The sequence below is a fragment of the Culex pipiens genome, chromosome 1, assembly GCF_016801865.2.
Source record: "Culex pipiens pallens isolate TS chromosome 1, TS_CPP_V2, whole genome shotgun sequence".
Lineage (NCBI taxonomy): Eukaryota > Metazoa > Arthropoda > Insecta > Diptera > Culicidae > Culex > Culex pipiens.
Genome location: NC_068937.1, coordinates 3288978 through 3308331, shown reverse-complemented (window position 1 = coordinate 3308331; position 19354 = coordinate 3288978). Strand labels below are relative to the sequence as shown.

At 29.3% G+C, this 19354-nt stretch overlaps 1 protein-coding gene across 3 annotated transcripts in view; it reads left to right on the top strand.

Annotated features, from left to right (window-relative positions):
- Positions 1 to 19354, top strand: part of LOC120432217 (aminopeptidase N) — a 72490-nt gene continuing 53136 nt past the window's right edge. Inside the window, exons 1-3 of one of the 3 annotated variants that reach the window (XM_039597382.2) lie at positions 1 to 820; positions 8725 to 8769; positions 12417 to 12449. In XM_039597382.2, the coding sequence (XP_039453316.1) occupies positions 8739 to 8769; positions 12417 to 12449 (64 nt within the window). In that variant the 5' untranslated portion in view covers positions 1 to 820; positions 8725 to 8738. Of the gene's footprint in view, positions 821 to 8724; positions 8788 to 12416; positions 12450 to 19354 lie in introns of all 3 variants that reach the window. The other 2 variants (XM_039597384.2, XM_039597383.2) reach the window with 2 other exon arrangements.

The following is a 19354-nucleotide window of genomic DNA, read 5'->3' as shown; positions in this document are numbered from 1 at the left end:
TCGCGGTCGGAGTTTTGCGCGCTCTCACGTTGCGTTGGGGTTGTGTGTGGGAAAAAGAAGCAACAACAAAAAAAAAAACGGCAAATTTTGGGGCTGAAAGAATGTGAGATTTTTTTTGTTTGTTTGCGCTTCACTGCTGGTCGCGACAAATTGCCGTGCAAATAAAAATATTTTCAAGTTGTTTTGGTGCGTTAAGTCTAGTCACTTAAACTACCGCTTAAAATAAGTGCAAGAAGTGGAGGCAAGGTGAAGCACGTGTGTGCATTCGAGGAGTGTGGGTGGAGAGTGGCTTGTGTCAGCATGAATGAATTGGTGGTGACACCACAGTCGAGCTTCTGCGGCCGCAGACTTGGAATCAATTGAATAGTGATTACTACTACATACTACTACTTAGTCCGAGGAGAGGTGGTCATAAAATAGTGGCCACAAATCACTTTCAGTCGCCAGTCGGACGCCGGACGCACCGGAACGGTGTTGGAAGAAGATTTCCCCTTAATTTTGAATCCGATACCCGAGCTGACGCTCGAGTTTGCAGAATTTTTCGAGTTTCGCGCGATAAAAACAAAACAAACAAATTTGCAAATTTAGCACGATTTTTTTCATTGTTTCGATCGCGAGTTGGCCTATTTTTGCGCGGTCGTGATTGTGGAAGTAAAAAATAACTGCTTAGAAGAGCAGAAAAGTTTTTTTTCGAGTCGACGAAGGAGTTCCAGCTGGTTCTGGCTGACTCTGATTTCGTGATTGGTTTGGTGCTAGTGTTTGGAGAACCTGAGTAAATACGAACGAGCTGATTTTTCCTCCCCTCATCAATCTTTTGAAGGTAAGGTTTGACATTTTTGGTGTAGTTACCTCATTTTGATTGCGTAAATGTTTTTTTAAATCCCCAACACCCTTTAAAATCGGCCTAAAAAAAAACTTAAAAAAAACATCGAAATCTTATTGGAAAACGAAGTCTAATTATCTGAAGACAAGTTGAAAAGCAGCGAAAAAAAACTTTCAATGCTCAGGTATTTTAAAACTAATGATGGCAAAACAACGAGACTGGTGCAAAATGCATTTTAATACAATTTTTCTATTCAAATGTTGAACCATGGCTTCTCGTATGTATCTTTAACTTTCGATTTTGTTTGCCTTCCCCTTGACTTTTTTCAGGGTCAAGGGACATAAACTTCAAAAAATATTTGCAAACAATTTGCTTATTTTTCCGAGAAATCAAGTAACAGACAAATATGATTTAAACAAAAAATCTTTTTGAAAATTAGATGTTTCATCAAGTAAAAAAAAAAACTTTCTGCTCGCTTTTATAAATTTATTTTGAAAAAATCTTTCAAAGTTCCTCAAAATTGCGATATATAACTATAATTATTTCTTAAAAATTTCATTATCATTGAAAACGCTAGCACAATCCATTGTGAGCTATTTAGGATACATTTGAAAAACGTTTATTTTAGTTTTCCAGAATTTTTTAAATTTTAGGGGCATATTTTGGGAAAATTTAAATATCTAAATGAATTGGATGATATGTTGAAAAATTTGGACGGTGGCATGACTGTTATAATGTGCAGTGGTCCAGATCTCAGAATTAAGTGGAAAATTGATTTTATGAAAAGTCGTTAACTTTTGGAGCTTTGGTATTTTTAAAAGAGTTGTTGCAAGAGGGAAGGGACACTTTTTGGTTTGGTTGACAAATAGGGTATATTTGGGATTACTTTTTCATCTAAGTAGCTATTGGACATGCCAATCCAAGCAAATTTGTCGAAGATTTAACCCGAATTTTAACTCACAATTTACGCCTTCTACTACCAATTTCGTCAAAAGAGCAAACCCCTCAAAAATCCGTTTTTCACGTAGCAATATGTGTTAAGTTTTCGAGAAATTTAGCGGCATGCCAATTACAAAACATAGGAATTTTACGGCAATTTCACGGTACTCTGAAAACTGCTCAAAAATGAATCAGAATATGTGTTCTTTTAGCATAATTATGAACAAAAAAGTGTCTTGAAAAATTAGTTCAAGATGCAAAATAAATCACCTGACACCAAATACTAATTTAAAAAATAGTTATATTAGATTAATTTAGGCAAATTAAATAAAAATCCATCAGTGTCATTCATGTTTCAGCTATTTTAATTTTATTGAGATTTTCAAAATTGGATTTGCTAAAATATCTCAGAAACAAAGCACATCCTAAACGTCATAATCGTAAAAAGTAGAATCAGTGAAAAATGTGTTTTAAATTTTGTTTGAGTATTTAAATAAAGTTTTGGCAAAACTTCATAAAATGCAGTTTGTACATCTAGTGATAATTCCACAAAATAATAATGCATTGCAAAATTCTTTTTGAATTTTATTTCAAAAATACATAATTCATAATCAAAATATTGAAAAAAATCACATTAAATGCAACTTTTCATCGTTATTTTAATCAATTTTACAATGATTTAAAAATTACAAAGTTTAAACTTTTCACGTTGTCTTTTATTGTAGAGTTGAATAATATTCTTTAACAACCTTTTTGTAATTTTGTGAAATAAAGACATTTTGCTGGAAATGTATGATCAGTTTTCTACATTTCGTAGAATATCCTTATAAACATTATCTTCAACAAATAGTTCTAAATCTAACAGGCAATATTTTTAAATCGGAAACTGCTTCCAAAAAGCTTGTTTAAAACCATGAGAAATGTTTGAATTGAAAAATTTAAGCATAAATGCAATTAGCAGCGATCTATCAATTAAATATTTCAAATTACGTGGCATTTCACGGTATTTACCAAGTTTCACGGCCGGGGGCAAATTTCGCGGATTACGCGGCTTCCACGAAATCGCGAAAAATCACCAGCCCTACTCAAAAGCAAAAAAACCCGTTGAAAAATCCTGGAGCAGCAAATAATTTAATTTTGAAGCAAGAATATTTCAATAAAAGTGAAATCAGTAATCGAGATAATTGGATTAATATTACTTTCAATCTAATTCAATAAAAAAAGACAAGAAAACAAGCGAAAAAATCAACTGGTCAGTAAATTAATGATTTTTATTATATTTTTAAAATTTGGAAAATTCAAAATTCTATATGATAAAAATTGGTAAGGAAAAACTGACCTTATGAATACTTTGAGAAAATGCAAAAAAAATCATTTGTCATCACAAATTGGTTACAAGAATTTTACTAATTGAATTCAAGAAGTTTGAAACTTATATTAATACAGTCTCAGCGAGATCTTTCCAAAATTATTGGCCTCGTTCTTGTGCATGCTTGAATCAGCTTTCATACAGGTTTGTCCATCCTACCTTAACATTTTTTTTTAAACTCTGGAAATTGAACCAATAATTTTCGAGATATCGCGAGCTAAAAATGAGCTCTAATTACGTGACACTGAAAAAACCTTATTTTCAACAAAATGTTACAAAATTTCAGGAAATTTTCGCAGCTTTTCGAAAATAATGTTTTGGAGAATTTTTATGCCTAGAAAATAGCTACAATTATCAATAAAGTTGTAAAGGGATTTTCGAATGAAATTTGATTTCGCATATAAAAAAAGTCTTTAAATAAGTATTTTGGTAATACCACATTGAGCAAAAAAAAACTAGAAAATGGGAAATTTATTTTCACAAAAGTCTCTATTATAACCTACAACTTTGCCGAAGACACTAAATCGATCAGAAAATTCACAAGCCCGTTTTGTAAGACCAGCTCGAATTTGTTTAATGAAGACTTGTATGGAAAACTTATAGTGCAAAATTGCTTCTTTTGACATAGGAATGTATGAATATGTTTTTTTCCAAAAAAAAGCTTAATAAAAATTCTTGAAAAATTATTGTGAAATTATAATGATGTTTCACTTGAAATAATCAAATTTAAATGTTTATTTGACAAATTGTTCAAAAAAGGTCCTTTTACTATAGAACCCATTGAACATGACCTCTTTTTAAAATAAACTCAAACATTTATAAATTAAGGTGACCTACTCCGTGTTAGGGTGATCCAAAAAATTTCCATTTTTGTAGATTTTCGCCAAAATCGGCCAAAATAGGCCAAAATAGGTTTTGTTTGAAGCATTTTTTGGTTTGATTTTGAAAATAAATGCACTTATAATATTATATGTGTTGAATCATTAGTTTTTCTAAAAATTATACCAAACAAGATTGCAACCCCTTTCAAAAAAGTATCACCCTGCTTATTTCTGCATATGTTTCAAATGTTTCGGGGTTATAAAAGTGCATTTCATTTCCTGTCCCGCTGGGTTCTTTGGCTTTGGCTTTTGCTTCTGCTGCAGGTCCACTTCGAGCTAAAGAACTTGGCCATAAGGTGGACTGACTTTGCGAGCTAAATCGACGGTTTGCATGCAGAGCTGCAATCCGTTTTGCGCTGCTTTTCGGATCGATTTTTATCGCACTTTCTGGTCGGTTGGATAGCGGGTCGCGGGTTTGGCTGCAGTCCCCACATACGAAGGTACCGTTGGTAGGTCTTCAGAAAGAGTTTCGAAAAATCAATTATTACAGCAAGTTCCTTCAACCCTTTTAGGTGACTTGCAACTGCTGACATAACTGTCCAAAAAGACTTTTTTTTATTTAATGCGACATGCAATCAATTCATCTTAAGATCGATAAATGCAAAACTGACACCGACAGAAAGTGCTTCGTCATTAAAAGCAAGGCGTTTCTTCTTGTCACTCGCAGCAAGCCGCGACCTCAGTGTACGTTGAACGCATGTAGCCAAAAACAAGAAATAAAACAACCCAAAATAACTCGATTAATTGCTGCGAGCGAGTGTCGGCAAAATTGAGGACAACAACAACAAAAAATTTCTTTAATGATTGTCACTGTCTTCCGCGGTCTTTCGAGAGCCACCCAGGATTAGAAAGATATTTTCGATGCGATTTGACGTTTCGTTTCGGCAGTTAAGAGGAGGATTTATTTCGAAAACCACCGCATCGACGATTAGCCGTGTTTTGAGCATTTTTTCAAACAGATTGTTGATACTCTTATTTAGTGGGGTGACCGCGACTAAATTGCTTGATTATGCTCTTAATGCATGCGACCAATACGTCTAGTTGTCTAGTTAAACTTGCTTAACTGTAATTATAATCTCGTTTATGTGCGCCTGCTTAGACCGAGGGTGTAACGACGACGCCTCCTCACTACCGTTTTGGAGCGCTGGTTGGTGGTAATTGATCCCATTCATGATGATGATGATCGAGGCAGGCGGTGGTGACAGGGATGCCGGGTCACCCTATCACGATCGCGTTGTCAATGGTTGCTATGTTTTTTTTTGTTTCTACCCGGCTTGTACTACATGGTGTCATAGAGCGCGAAATAGACACAGACAGAAAACGACGGGCGCGTTTTGATCGTAAAAAGGCATCAACGGAGAGGCCTCTTCTTCAGGGTGTTGCGCTTTTTTTTTGCTTTATTACTACTAATTTATGTGGTTTAGGGGAGAAGGGGCAAATTTATGAGGCATTTTGTTGTCTGTTTTATTTTTTTTTTTGGTTTTAGCAATATATTTGAATAAGTGGGTAGTTCACTTAGTTTTTATTAAATTCCAAAACACAATTATTTAATCTCCTGTTTAAAAAGGGCTTGTTGGAATAGGACACTTGGTTCACTAAAACTATGGACCGGAAAAGCTCGATTCTCATTTGAATAACATCAAAAGCAACATCAATATTTAATTCATTGAATGAATGTAAATCATAATCGATTTGGGGGAACGTGCGACAAAAAGTCGAAACATAAAAGTTCGAATGGACAAAAGTTTTGATTGAAAAAATGCGAAAGGACAGAAAGGCGAATTTGGAAAAAGGGAAACAAAATTCTTGTATGTATTTGTGAACTTTCTAACATATTCATGTGCAGAACAAGTCAAAGCACAAAAAATATTTTTTCCATTTTTTTCCTTCTTCTTCAAGTGAAACTTCTAGAATATTTTGTTTTTTAAGTTAATTTATTCTTTTTCAAAAACAGCTATTTCATGATTATTGTAACATTTTTCTGAGAGTTTTTTCCATTTTTTTTAACATGTCCAGTTCTTTAAAAAATCGTTCTTCTAAAATATGTTGTTAGTTTATCTACTTTTTAAACACAATTGATTCTTGATGGTTGGATTATGTTAGTGACTTTTTTCCGTTCTTATATACATATTCTGTTCCAAAAAAAAGAGAAAATATAAGTCTGAAAGTCTGAAATGAAAAATAGCAAGTTTTCTAACCTTTCTTAAACATATATTTCGTCGCAAAAGCTCTTGAAAAAAATATGTTTATGATCAAAAATGTCTCAAAAATCTAAGCTCATTTAAGATTTTTGTTGTTGTTGAATTTTTAGTAAGTTTTTTTTCTTAACTTTTTCTTACTTTCGGTAACCCCTTAACTACAAGCAACAATTGTTCGAAAATGGATTATGATGTAACACACAGCTGAAAGGAACTACAAAACTCTGTTATGCATTCCAAAAGAACTTATTATATATTGATAATTCACCATTAAAACCGAATTGAAATTGAAAATTTTGTTGTTGAAAACATTCGACCTTTTGGAATTCGACCTTTTGTCCATTCGACTTTATTTCTTTCGATCTTTTGTCATACATTCGTTTTGATTGAATTTGATGAGAAACATAATAAACGATAAATTACAAAACCAACGTTGTTAAACCATAAAGTTATCGCCGAAAATTTTGTTGTCTGACGTTAACAATAGGATTATCGATATCGAATTACGATAATTTTATCAGCGTTAACCAAAGAGTTAAAAAATATTTTTTAATTTTAATTACTTTTAAAGGGAAAAATACTCCAAAAAAATTACAAAGTATTGCATTGTATATCACTTATAATTTTAATAATTTTTTAAATCCCGCGTAATTACAATTTTATGTTTTAAGATCTTAAATTTTAACAAAACACTCATTGCTATTTTTTAAATTTGATATTTTGCAGTAATGACGCGATGTATTGTACAGATTTGCTAACAATTTTTAAAATGAAAAACTCAAGATTTTGACAATATTAAAATTTTGTTGAATACTAAAATTATTTTAAAAAAATGCGATATTTTATGAAAAAATGTAGTACCTTAAGTAAAAAAATGTTAAATGGTGAAAATTTCGTAAAATTTAACGTCTGTTATGCCCACGAATTATAATAATTTAAACACATAAAAAAAATGTTAATAAAAAACATTATTTAACATTAAAATATGTGACGGAGTGACATTTTATTTCCAAATTGGCGTTGTTTAACGTAATTTTTAGCATCTTAAAAAATAGTGTTTTTACGTAGAAAAAAAAATGTTAGGCCGTAGCAAAAACTTTTTGCCGTACTAATTTCACAAAATTTAAAAATATTTTTAAACCAGCTAAATTATTCAAAAAAAAACAGTTCAAATTGTTTCTAGTCGATTAGACTTCTGTTTACATTAAAATGTGAAGTTTTTTTTTTAATATTTGTTTTGCTTCCTGATTTTTAGGGCCGGTTTTGTAGCGGGAGGTGACAAAAACTTTGAAAAATATTTGCGACGGCCAAATAAAATTCAAAAATTGTAAAACTTTTTGATTGATTGTGTCATTGATGTTTTTTAGTTTTTTAAACGATTTTTTCTCGAAAAAAATTGTATTTTAATTGTCATGCAGCGAAATCTAATTTTAAAATATGGAATCATTAAGAATAACTCTTTTTGAAATTAAGAGTATTTTCAACTAAATGTTGTTTCACAGTGCAAATCTGTACAAAATTTTTCGTTGTTCGATACCCACATTGGAAATTATTGTAATTTGGGTCTTTAAGGCTTTGGAATGATTTTTTAAAATAATGAAGTTTTTGTAGTTACTTACAATTTTACAAGATATTCAAGAGAAAACACTCAGATTTTTAAAATTTATTGAAGTAAACTTAGTCGAAGGGGTTTACATTTATTCATATCATAAAAACTTTGTACCATAAAAGTCTTCTGTTTTAAGTTTATCTTTTTTAAATATTCTCAATCGTAATGTAATAGAATTAATTTTTCAATCATAATAGTTTATATTTATACAGAAATTATTTTTCAATCGAAAATACTAAATAGAAATACGCATTTATTTTTATTGCGCAATATAAAGCTTAAAAAAGCCAATTTTAATGTACAATTTAAAATAAATAATTCAAAGAAATTATGTACTTTTTGTAAAGTAAAATTTCCAAATTTTGAAGTGTTATCGTTCCTTGAAATAAAATTTTGAATGGATACTAACCTTATTTTTGTGTTTGTAGAATACTGAAATATATATAATTTGTAGAGCAACGCAAAATTTTTCGAGTTTTTGGTTTGAATTATTCAAATGATTATGAAAATGTTTTAATTAAAAGGTGATATTTATGATCGTAGACATTTTTTAATCAGCACGAAGGTGACTTAAAAATACTCTTTCAGTGATTTATCACACTCCCCTAAAAAAATTACAAATTGTGCAGCCAGTTTATAGCTCAATATACTAATCTTCTTCATCAGCACTAGTTCCCCCCTCTCACTAAACACTCTTCCAACGCCACTCTTTTATCACTCTACTGAATAGAACCCACTGTTGTGAGAACGAATAAAAAAAAGACAGACCCACTGAACACAAAAGTTCAGTGTGTGGCGGTGGTGGTTTGCTTTGAATATACATTGTTGTGGAAATGAAAATTTATTGACATATTTGACCTCGATTTAAAGTTTAATTTTTTCTTTCTTTCTTTGCTTGATTTCAGGAAGCCCATCCACAATGAAGTCACATCACCACGAAATGGATACAGGTGGATATATAAATGAGGGTATGCATGCTCTGTTGTTTTTTTTTCTGTTCTCCACGTGGAAAACCTCTTATCATTTATCAAACTAACCCTTCAACGAGAAAACAAAAACTCATTTCTACTAACATCTCTTTTCACTGCAACGTCCAAACTGTTTCGGTAGGTTTTTTTTTATCTGTGGAAGGGTCTCTTATCTCGACGATCGTGACAGTGCCATTGACAGCGAACCCATTCTACCTCTAAATTTAGACAAATCACCCGAAACAAGCTTATAACCTTCGTCGATTGAAGTTTCCGGGCGTTTCTTCTAGCTTGTGTTTTAAGGTTCTGCGCAGACAAGTGTGTAAAATGGGCCTATCAAACGCCCCTTCTTGTTTTCGACGAACGATTCAAGAGAGGCTTGTCTGTAAGCTACTCAAGCTATTTTGAGCAGCATGATCTGGTACAATTGTTTGACTTCTTTTTGGGAGCCCATTAATTGATGGACAGGCTTACGGATTTGGAATAAATTAGCATTGATTTATCGTTGGGCCCTAACAAAAGCTAATAAGAGTTACGGAAAGCGAGACTGAGCTCAAGTAATCAGTGAACGTCTAGTCATTACTGTTTTATAACTAATTGTTTTGTTGACATTGACAGATTGCTTGACAGATTGACAGATGTACTTACCCTGTTTGAAATAAGTTCCTTTGATTACTGGATCACTCACTGATACACTTCACTGACACAGCAAAAATTCTCTAGTTTTATCAGTGGTACCTCAATTCTGACGTTCGGGATAGGGAAGATCATCATCAAATACGCATATTTTCAAGTTAACTGTGAAACTATGTAGTAACTCACAAAGACATCAACCATTTCCCATAAAGTTTGATTATTATTATGGTTATATAATTAAAACTTAAATGGTTGATGTCTATACGGGTAAATATTGACCTTGAAAAATTGACAGTTTGACAGATGTACTAACCATGTTGATATTTCACCGACACTGAAAATCACTCACTTTCCACTTCACTAACACATCAAATGACAACCTTATCAGCAGAGGTACCTCAACTCTTACGTCCGTGATAGGGAAACTTGACAAAATTGATAAATTTGAAAAATTTGACAAAATTGTCAAAATTGTCACACTTGTCAAAATTGTCAAAATTGTCAAAATTGACAAAATTGACAAAATTGACAAAATTGTCAAAATTGTCAAAATTGTTAAAATGGTCAAAATTGTCAAAATTGTCAAAATTGTCAAAATTGTCAATATTGTCAATATTGTCAATATTGTCTAAATTGTCTAAATTGTCAAAATTGACAAAATTGTCAAAATTGTCAAAATTGTCAAAATTGTCAAAATTGTCAAAATTGTCAAAATTGTCAAAATTGTCAAAATTGTCAAAATTGACAAAATTGACAAAATTGACAAAATTGACAAAATTGAAAAAAATTACAAATTTGACAAAATTGATAAAATTGATAAAATTGACAAAATTGACAAAATTGACAAAATTGACAAAATTGACAAAATTGACAAAATTGACAAAATTGACAAAATTGACAAAATTGACAAAATTGACAAAATTGACAAAATTGACAAAATTGACAAAATTGACAAAATTGACAAAATTGACAAAATTGACAAAATTGTCAAAATTGACAAAATTGACAAAATTGACAAAATTGACAAAATTGACAAAATTGACAAAATTGACAAAATTGACAAAATTGACAAAATTGACAAAATTGAAAAAAATTACAAATTTGACAAAATTGATAAAATTGATAAAATTGACAAAATTGACAAAATTGACAAAATTGACAAAATTGACAAAATTGACAAAATTGACAAAATTGACAAAATTGACAAAATTGACCAAAATTGACAAAATTGACAAAATTGACAAAATTGACAAAATTGACAAAATTGACAAAATTGACAAAATTGTCAAAATTGACAAAATTGACAAAATTGACAAAATTGACAAAATTGACAAAATTGACAAAATTGACAAAATTGACAAAATTGACAAAATAGACAAAATTGACAAAATTGACAAAATTGACAAGATTGACAAAATTGACAAAATTGACAAAATTGACAAAATTGACAAAATTGACAAAATTGACAAAATTGACAAAATTGACAAAATTGAAAAAATTGAAAAAAATTGACAAAATTGTCAAAATTGACAAAATTTACAAAATTTACAAAATTTACAAAATTTACAAAATTTACAAAATTTACAAAATTTACAAAATTGACAAAATTTACAAAATTTACAAAATTTACAAAATTTACAAAATTGTTAAAATTTACAAAATTTACAAAATTTTCAAAATTTACAAAATTTACAAAATTTACAAAATTTACAAAATTTACAAAATTTACAAAATTTACAAAATTTACAAAATTTACAAAATTTACAAAATTTACAAAACTTACAAAATTTACAAAATTTACAAAATTTACAAAATTTACAAAATTTACAAAATTTACAAAATTTACAAAATTTACAAAATTTACAAAATTTACAAAATTTACAAAATTTACAAAATTTACAAAATTTACAAAATTTACAAAATTTACAAAATTTACAAAATTTACAAAATTTACAAAATTTACAAAATTTACAAAATTTACAAAATTTACAAAATTTACAAAATTTACAAAATTTACAAAACTAACAAAATTTACAAAATTTACAAAATTTACAAAATTTACAAAATTTACAAAATTTACAAAATTTACAAAATTTACAAAATTTACAAAATTTACAAAATTTACAAAATTTACAAAATTTACAAAACTAACAAAATTTACAAAATTTACAAAATTTACAAAATTGACAAAATTTACAAAATTTACAAAATTTACAAAATTTACAAAATTTACAAAATTTACAAAATTGACAAAGTTGACAAAATTTACAAAATTTACAAAATTTACAAAATTTACAAAATTTACAAAATTTACAAAATTTACAAAATTTACAAAATTTACAAAATTTACAAAATTGACAAAATTGACAAAATTGACAAAATTGACAAAATTGACAAAATTTACAAAATTGACAAAATTGACAAAATTGACAAAATTGATAAAATTGACAAAATTGAGACAAATTTGAGACAAAATTGAAACAGATTTGAGACAAAATTTAGATCAAATTAACAAAATGACAACCTTATCAGCAGGGGTACCTCAACTCTGACGTCCGTGATAGGGAAGTTTTCCCAAAATTTGCGTATCATAAGCCAAATGGATTTTCAGCTTTCTACAACCAAAATAAAGAGCAACAGAATCGTGAAAAGTTTCTCAAAATAATTGATAACCCTGAATTAGGTAACCCCGATACCATTAAGCTGATTAAATCGCGCAGAACGGGTAGCCGAGTGTGCCGCCGCAAGGAAACGTCTAATTCCACTCTTTTGAATCAATCAATTTATCTTCCTCCAAATCGAACTTCCACCTCCCTAGAGGTGAAGAAGATTGAGTTGAAAGAGTAATATTAAAATACCTTTTCTTTTCCTCTTCTCTTCCTCTTTCTTTCCCTTTTCGACGCCCTTTTGGACACGCTCCTGCGCGCGACTTTCGAAATTTTCGGTGATCAACCTTTAAAACAAAAACAAATTGCCTCTGACCAACCGCGAAGATGATGAATTGGAGCCGGTTATGGAAGACGAAGGTAATTGAGTTACGCCGCGGCGTGCGGCGTTCTTGGCCTTCTTTCCACCTCTTTTTTTTTGACGATTGTTCTCTTAACATTTTTTTTTGCTGTTGAGCAGTTCTCTACGAAATCGGTCTTTTTTCTTTAATTTTAATTTTTGTATTTTTTAATCCGGCTGAAACTTTTTTGGTACCTTTGGTATGACCAAAGAAGCCATTTTGCATCATTAGTTTGTCCATATAATTTTCCATACAAATTTGGCAGCTGTCCATACAAAAATGATATGTGAAAATTCAAAAATCTGTATCTTTTGAAGGAATTTTTTGATCGATTTGGTGTCTTCGGCAAAGTTGTAGGTATGGATATGGACTACACTGAAAAAAAATGATACACGGTTAAAAAAAATTTGGTGATTTTTAATTTAACTTTTTGTCACTAAAACTTGATTTGCAAAAAAACACTATTTTTAATTTTTTTTATTTTTTGATATGTTTTAGAGGACATAAAATGCCAACTTTTCAGAAATTTCCAGAATGGGCAAAAAATCTTTGACCGAGTTATGATTTTTTGAATCAATACAGATTTTTTTCAAAAAATCGAAATATAAGTCGCAAAATTTTTTCAGCTTCATTTTTCGATGTAAAATCGAATTTGCATTCAAAAAGTACTTTAGTGAATTTTTTTTTAATAGGAGCGGTCGTGGCTGAATGGTTACGATGTTCGCTTTATAAGCGAATGGTTCTGGGTTCGATACCCATCTGCTCCCAACGAGAAAGTTCTGGACTCATTGAATTTGGAATTAATGAAAAAACTTCAGCTCACGGCGGGGTTTGATCCCCTGTCCTTAGGATTGGCAAGCAAAATGCTTTCCACTTTACCATGGAGCATTAGTAGCTTTAGTAGGACTTAGACTGATATAGTTGAATCCAAGAAACGGACGAGAATAAAGTTGAATGCAAGTTGAATATCAGAACATACAAGAATGCATTGCATTGCATGCATGCAGGCGCATTTGAAATGAACCTACATTACCTCGCTATAAATAGCCTGGGCGACTGCTAGAATTCATCCAATAAGAGATGAGAAGAATTGAAAGCATTCCCATTAGAAATGAGAACACACGAAAAATTCGAACAACAATGCCAACGGTCGTTACCACTCGCCTAGGGTGGCTCCTTAGACCATTCACCTTCCCAAAAACCGTCCAACTCCAAGCGAAACTTACTTGAGGATACCGTGGAGATTTTCCCTTAATACTCTTAAAAAAGTGTAGCATCAACACTTCCCGTCTTCCAATTCCCTTTCCTTGTCCCTGGTGCGCGGTGGAGATGGGAGCGGCCGGCAATGGACGGCTGCCATGGTGGTGAGAATCTGGTTCAGGTGGAATTGGTTCTATTCCCAATTATCGATTCCTAGGCAACTTGGGCTTAGACAATCATCACATCACATGGCGAAAATCCAGTCTGCAATCCGCTAAAATCACCGTCTCCTAGCGAAGCGAAGCGAAAAGTACTTTAGTGAATTTTTGATAAAGTGCACCGTTTTCAAGTTATAACCAATTTTAGGTAACTTTTTTGAAAATAGTCGCAGTTTTTCATTTTTTAAAATTAGTGCCCATGTTTGCCCATCTTTGAAAAAAATATTTTTGAAAAGCTGAGAAAATTCTCTATATTTTGCTTTATTGAACTTTGTTGATACGACCCATAGTTGCTGAGATATTGCCATGCAAAGGTTAAAAAACAGGAAAATTGATGTTTTCTAAGTCTCACCCAAATAACCCACCATTTTCTAATGTCGATATCTCAGCAACTATAGGTCCGATTTACAATGTTAAAACATGAAACATTCGTGAAATTTTCCGATCTTTTCGAAAAAAATATTTTCAAAAATTTAAAATCAAGACTAACATTTCAAACGGGCCAAACATTCAATATTACGCCCATTTGAAATGTTAGTCTTGATTTTAAATTTTCGAAAATATTTTTTTCGAAAAGATCGGAAAATTTCACGAATGTTTCATGTTTTAACATTGTAAATCGGACCTATAGTTGCTGAGATATCGACATTAGAAAATGGTGGGTTATTTGGGTGAGACTTAGAAAACATCAATTTTCCTGTTTTTTAACCTTTGCATGGCAATATCTCAGCAACTATGGGTCGTATCAACAAAGTTCAATAAAGCAAAATATAGAGAATTTTCTCAGCTTTTCAAAAATATTTTTTTCAAAGATGGGCAAACATGGGCACTAATTTTAAAAAATGAAAAACTGCGACTATTTTCAAAAAAGTTACCTAAAATTGGTTATAACTTGAAAACGGTGCACTTTATCAAAAATTCACTAAAGTACTTTTTGATTGCAAATTCGATTTTACATCGAAAAATGAAGTTGAAAAATTTTTGCGACCAATATTTCGATTTTTTGAAAAAAATCTGTATTGATTCAAAAAATCATAACTCGGTCAAAGATTTTTTGCCCATTCTGGAAATTTCTGAAAAGTTGGCATTTTATGTCCTCTAAAACATATCAAAAAATAAAAAAAAATTAAAAATAGTGTTTTTTTGCAAATCAAGTTTTAGTGACAAAAAGTTAAATTAAAAATCACCAAATTTTTTTTTACCGTGTATCATTTTTTTTCAGTGTAGTCCATATCCATACCTACAACTTTGCCGAAGACACCAAATCGATCAAAAAATTCCTTCAAGAGATACAGATTTTTGAATTTTCACATATCATTTTTGTATGGACAGCTGCCAAATTTGTATGGAAAATTATATGGACAAACTAATGATGCAAAATGGCTTCTTTGGGCATACCGAAGGCACCAAAAAAGTTTCAGCCGGATTAAAAAATACAGAAAAAATCGAATGACCGAAATCTCAGAGAATTGCTCTGTTGTCTTGCTTGCTGGTTCGATGCTGGCGTTAAAGTTCAATCAATTTTTGCTAGAGTAGAGTTTGAAAATGACTTATTTTCGAAGCATGACTTATCGTTACTTTATCGATCATTAGACCCTTTTCCTTTTATGTTGAGCATGCAGTCCAGACACGTGCTTGTTCGCGGCATGAATATTTATTTGTTTCACCCAAGTTTGGCAGATTTATTGACGAATCGAACTCCCAAACAAAGCTTGCCGTTGATATTTTTTGTTTTGTTAACCTCACTTTTGTAGAGCAGCGCGCGCGGCATGTGTTTTTGTTAAATCTTGTTTATGCTCGCACACAAAATATTCCAGCCCCATTTGTGACAAACGTGTGTCAAATTTCGTACCAACAATTAATCTTTTGTAGCAGGTTCCGAAGATGGTCGTAAATTTTTGCTACCACAGTCAAAGCAATAAAAACATAAACACATTCGAAGAATTTGCGAACGCAGCGAATTTTTCGGTTTTGGAAGTTTTATGGCTCGGTTTGCGGTGCGGGTCAATTATTTGATTGTTCTGGTTGGGTTGAATGCGTGTACGAGCCGTGGATTCCAGCATGATGTTTACTATTCGCCGGGTAACGGAACTGTAGCTCGGGGTTGAGAATGAACCTGACTCAGCTCCAAGATAGGCTGGAAGAAATTTGCTCCGGTCTTGGCTGTATCGATAACAATTTGGTTCTAGGAACCAAACTGTCGATACAGCCAAAGTTGAAGCAATTTTTGACTTGGTTTTGACAGTTGACAGATTGACAGAGGTACTTACCATTTTGCTCGAACAACACTCACTTTATTTCACTAAAAAACACTTCAGATTGTATCACGAAGCATCAATAGGACCTCAAATTTGAAGTCCGTAATTGAAAACCACTTTAATCACTGCGAAATAACTCACCAAAAACTTACCCTTTTTACTGGAATCCACTTTAAACACTTGAAAATTTCTATAACAGTGTAGGGGTACCTTGATTCTGACGTCCGTAATAGAGAAGCTCAAATTTGAAACTTGCCTTGAATTTGAATCTGGGAGCCAAAGTCTCGACTAAGCGAAAGTTGAAACAATTTTCAACTAGGTTTTGACAGTTTGGGGCCATCTATAAACTAGGTAGACGCCTTTTTGGATATTTCAGACCCCCTCTCCCCTTGTAGACAATTTTCCCCCGAAAAACAAATTTTCGAATGGAGCGTGGGAATTCGTCAAACACCAGCTTAAAATGACCACGTGGTTTATGGATTGCCCCTTTGAAAGTTGACAGAAGTACCTACCATTTTACTCGAAAAACATTCATTTCGAATTATCACTAAAAACATTTCCTTCTTTGCAGGAACTCACTTCAAAATTACCATAATATCAAAATCTTCAAAATTATCAAAAAAAAAATGATATTGTCAAAAATTTAATACCAAAATTCTTAAAACTAAATTGAACTTAACTTAAAAAATTTAAAATTCCCTAAAATTCATATTTTAAACTTTATCATCCCGTTGCGAGAACCTAAATCACGACCTCTGGATTAAAAATGATTAAAATTCTTAAAATTCTTAAAACTTTTAAAATTCTTAAAATTCTTAAAATTCTTAAAATTCTTAAAATTTTTAAAATTTTTAAAATTCTTAAAATTCTTAAAATTCTTAAAATTCTAAAAATTCTTAAAATTCTTAAAATTCTTAAAATTCTTAAAATTCTTAAAATTCTTAAAATTCTTAAAATTCTTAAAATTCTTAAAATTCTTAAAATTCTTAAAATTCATAAAATTCTTAAAATTCTTAAAATTCTTAAAATTCTTAAAATTCTTAAAATTCTTAAAATTCTTAAAATTCTTAAAATTCTTAAAATTCTTAAAATTCTTAAAATTCTTAAAATTCTTAAAATTCTTAAAATTCTTAAAATTCTTAAAATTCTTAAAATTCTTAAAAATCTCAAAATTCTTAAAATTCTTAAAATTCTTAAAATTCTTAAAATTCTTAAAATTCTTAAAATTCTTAAAATTCTTAAAATTCTTAAATTTCTTAAAATTTTTAAAATTCTTAAAATTCTTAAAATTCTTGAAATTCTTAAAATTCTTAAAATTCTTAAAATTCTTAAAATTCTTAAAATTCTTAAAATTCTTAAAATTCTTAAAATTCTTAAAATTCTTAAAATTCTTAAAATTTTTAAAATTCTTAAAATTCTTAAAATTCTTAAAATTCTTAAAATTCTTAAAATTTTTAAAATTCTTAAAATTCTTAAAATTCTTAAAATTCTTAAAATTCTTAAAATTCTTAAAATTCTTAAAATTCTTAAAATTCTTCAAATTCTTCAAATTCTTCAAATTCTTCAAATTCTTCAAATTCTTCAAATTCTTCAAATTCTTAAAATTCTTAAAATTCTTAAAATTCTTAAAATTCTTAAAATTCTTAAAATTCTTAAAATTCTTAAAATTCTTAAAATTCTTAAAATTTTTAAAATTCTTAAAATTCTTAAAATTCTTAAAATTCTTAAAATTCTTAAAATTCTTAAAATTCTTAAAATTCTTAAAATTCTTAAAATTCTTAAAATTCTTAAAATTCTTAAAATTCTTAAAATTCTTAAAATTCTTAAAATTCTTAAAATTCTTAAAATTCTTAAAATTCTTAAAATTCTTAAAATTCTTAAAATTCTTAAAATTCTTAAAATTCTTAAAATTCTTAAAATTCTTAAAATTCTTAAAATTCTTAAAATTCTTAAAATTCTTAAAATTCTTAAAATTCTTAAAATTCTTAAAATTCTTAAAATTCTTAAAATTCTTAAAATTCTTAAAAATTTTAAAATTCTTAAAATTCTTAAAATTCTTAAAATTCTTAAAATTCTTAAAATTCTTAAAATTCTTAAAATTCTTAAAATTCTTAAAATTCTTAAAATTCTTAAAATTCTTAAAATTCTTAAAATTCTTAAAATTCTTAAAATTCTTAAAATTCTTAAAATTCTTAAAATTCTTAAAATTCTTAAAATTCTTAAAATTCTTAAAATTCTTAAAATTCTTAAAATTCTTAAAATTCTTAAAATTCTTAAAATTCTTAAAATTCTTAAAATTCTTAAAATACTTAAAATTCTTAAAATTCTTAAAATTCTTAAAATTCTTAAAATTCTTAAAATTCTTAAAATTCTTAAAATTCTTAAAATTCTTAAAATTCTTAAAATTCTTAAAATTCTTAAAATTCTTAAAATTCTTAAAATTCTTAAAATTTTTAAAATTCTTAAAATTCTTAAAATTCTTAAAATTCTTAAAATTCTTAAAATTCTTAAAATTCTTAAAATTTTTAAAATTCTTAAAATTCTTAAAATTCTTAAAATTCTTAAAATTCTTAAAATTCTTAAAATTCTAAAAATTCTTAAATTTCTTAAAATTCTTAAATTTCTTAAAATTCTTAAATTTCTTAAAATTCTTAAAATTGGTAACATTCTTAAAAATCTTAAAGTTCCTGAAATTCTTAAGATTTTTAAAATCCTTAAAATTCTTAAAATTCTTAAAATTTAATCTTAAATATCTTAAAATTCTAAAAAAAAAAAATTCTAAAAAAATTCCAATTCCTATTTTTTTAAAACTCTTAAAATTTTTTAATTGTCAAAATTGACAAAAATTGTCAAAATTGTCAAAATTGTCAAAATTGTCAAAATTGTCAAAATTGTCAAAATTGTCAAAATTGTCAAAATTGTCAAAATTGTCAAAATTGACAAAATTGACAAAATTGTCAAAATTGTCAAAATTGTCTAAATTGTCAAAATTGTCAAAATTGTCAAAATTGTTAAAATTGTTAAAATTAACATAATTGACAAAATTGTCAAAATTGACTAGGGGTACCTTGATTCTGACGTCCGTGATTGGGAAGTTCAAACTTACTTAATTTCAGACGACAAAGATAAACACTAACGAGTTTCCTGCTTGCAAAACATTCATCATAACGCGACAAATTGCCATTCATCGTCGCGTTTAGGGCACGTTCAAAATGGCCCTTTGTGCAAAACTGTTTATGGAGATGTTT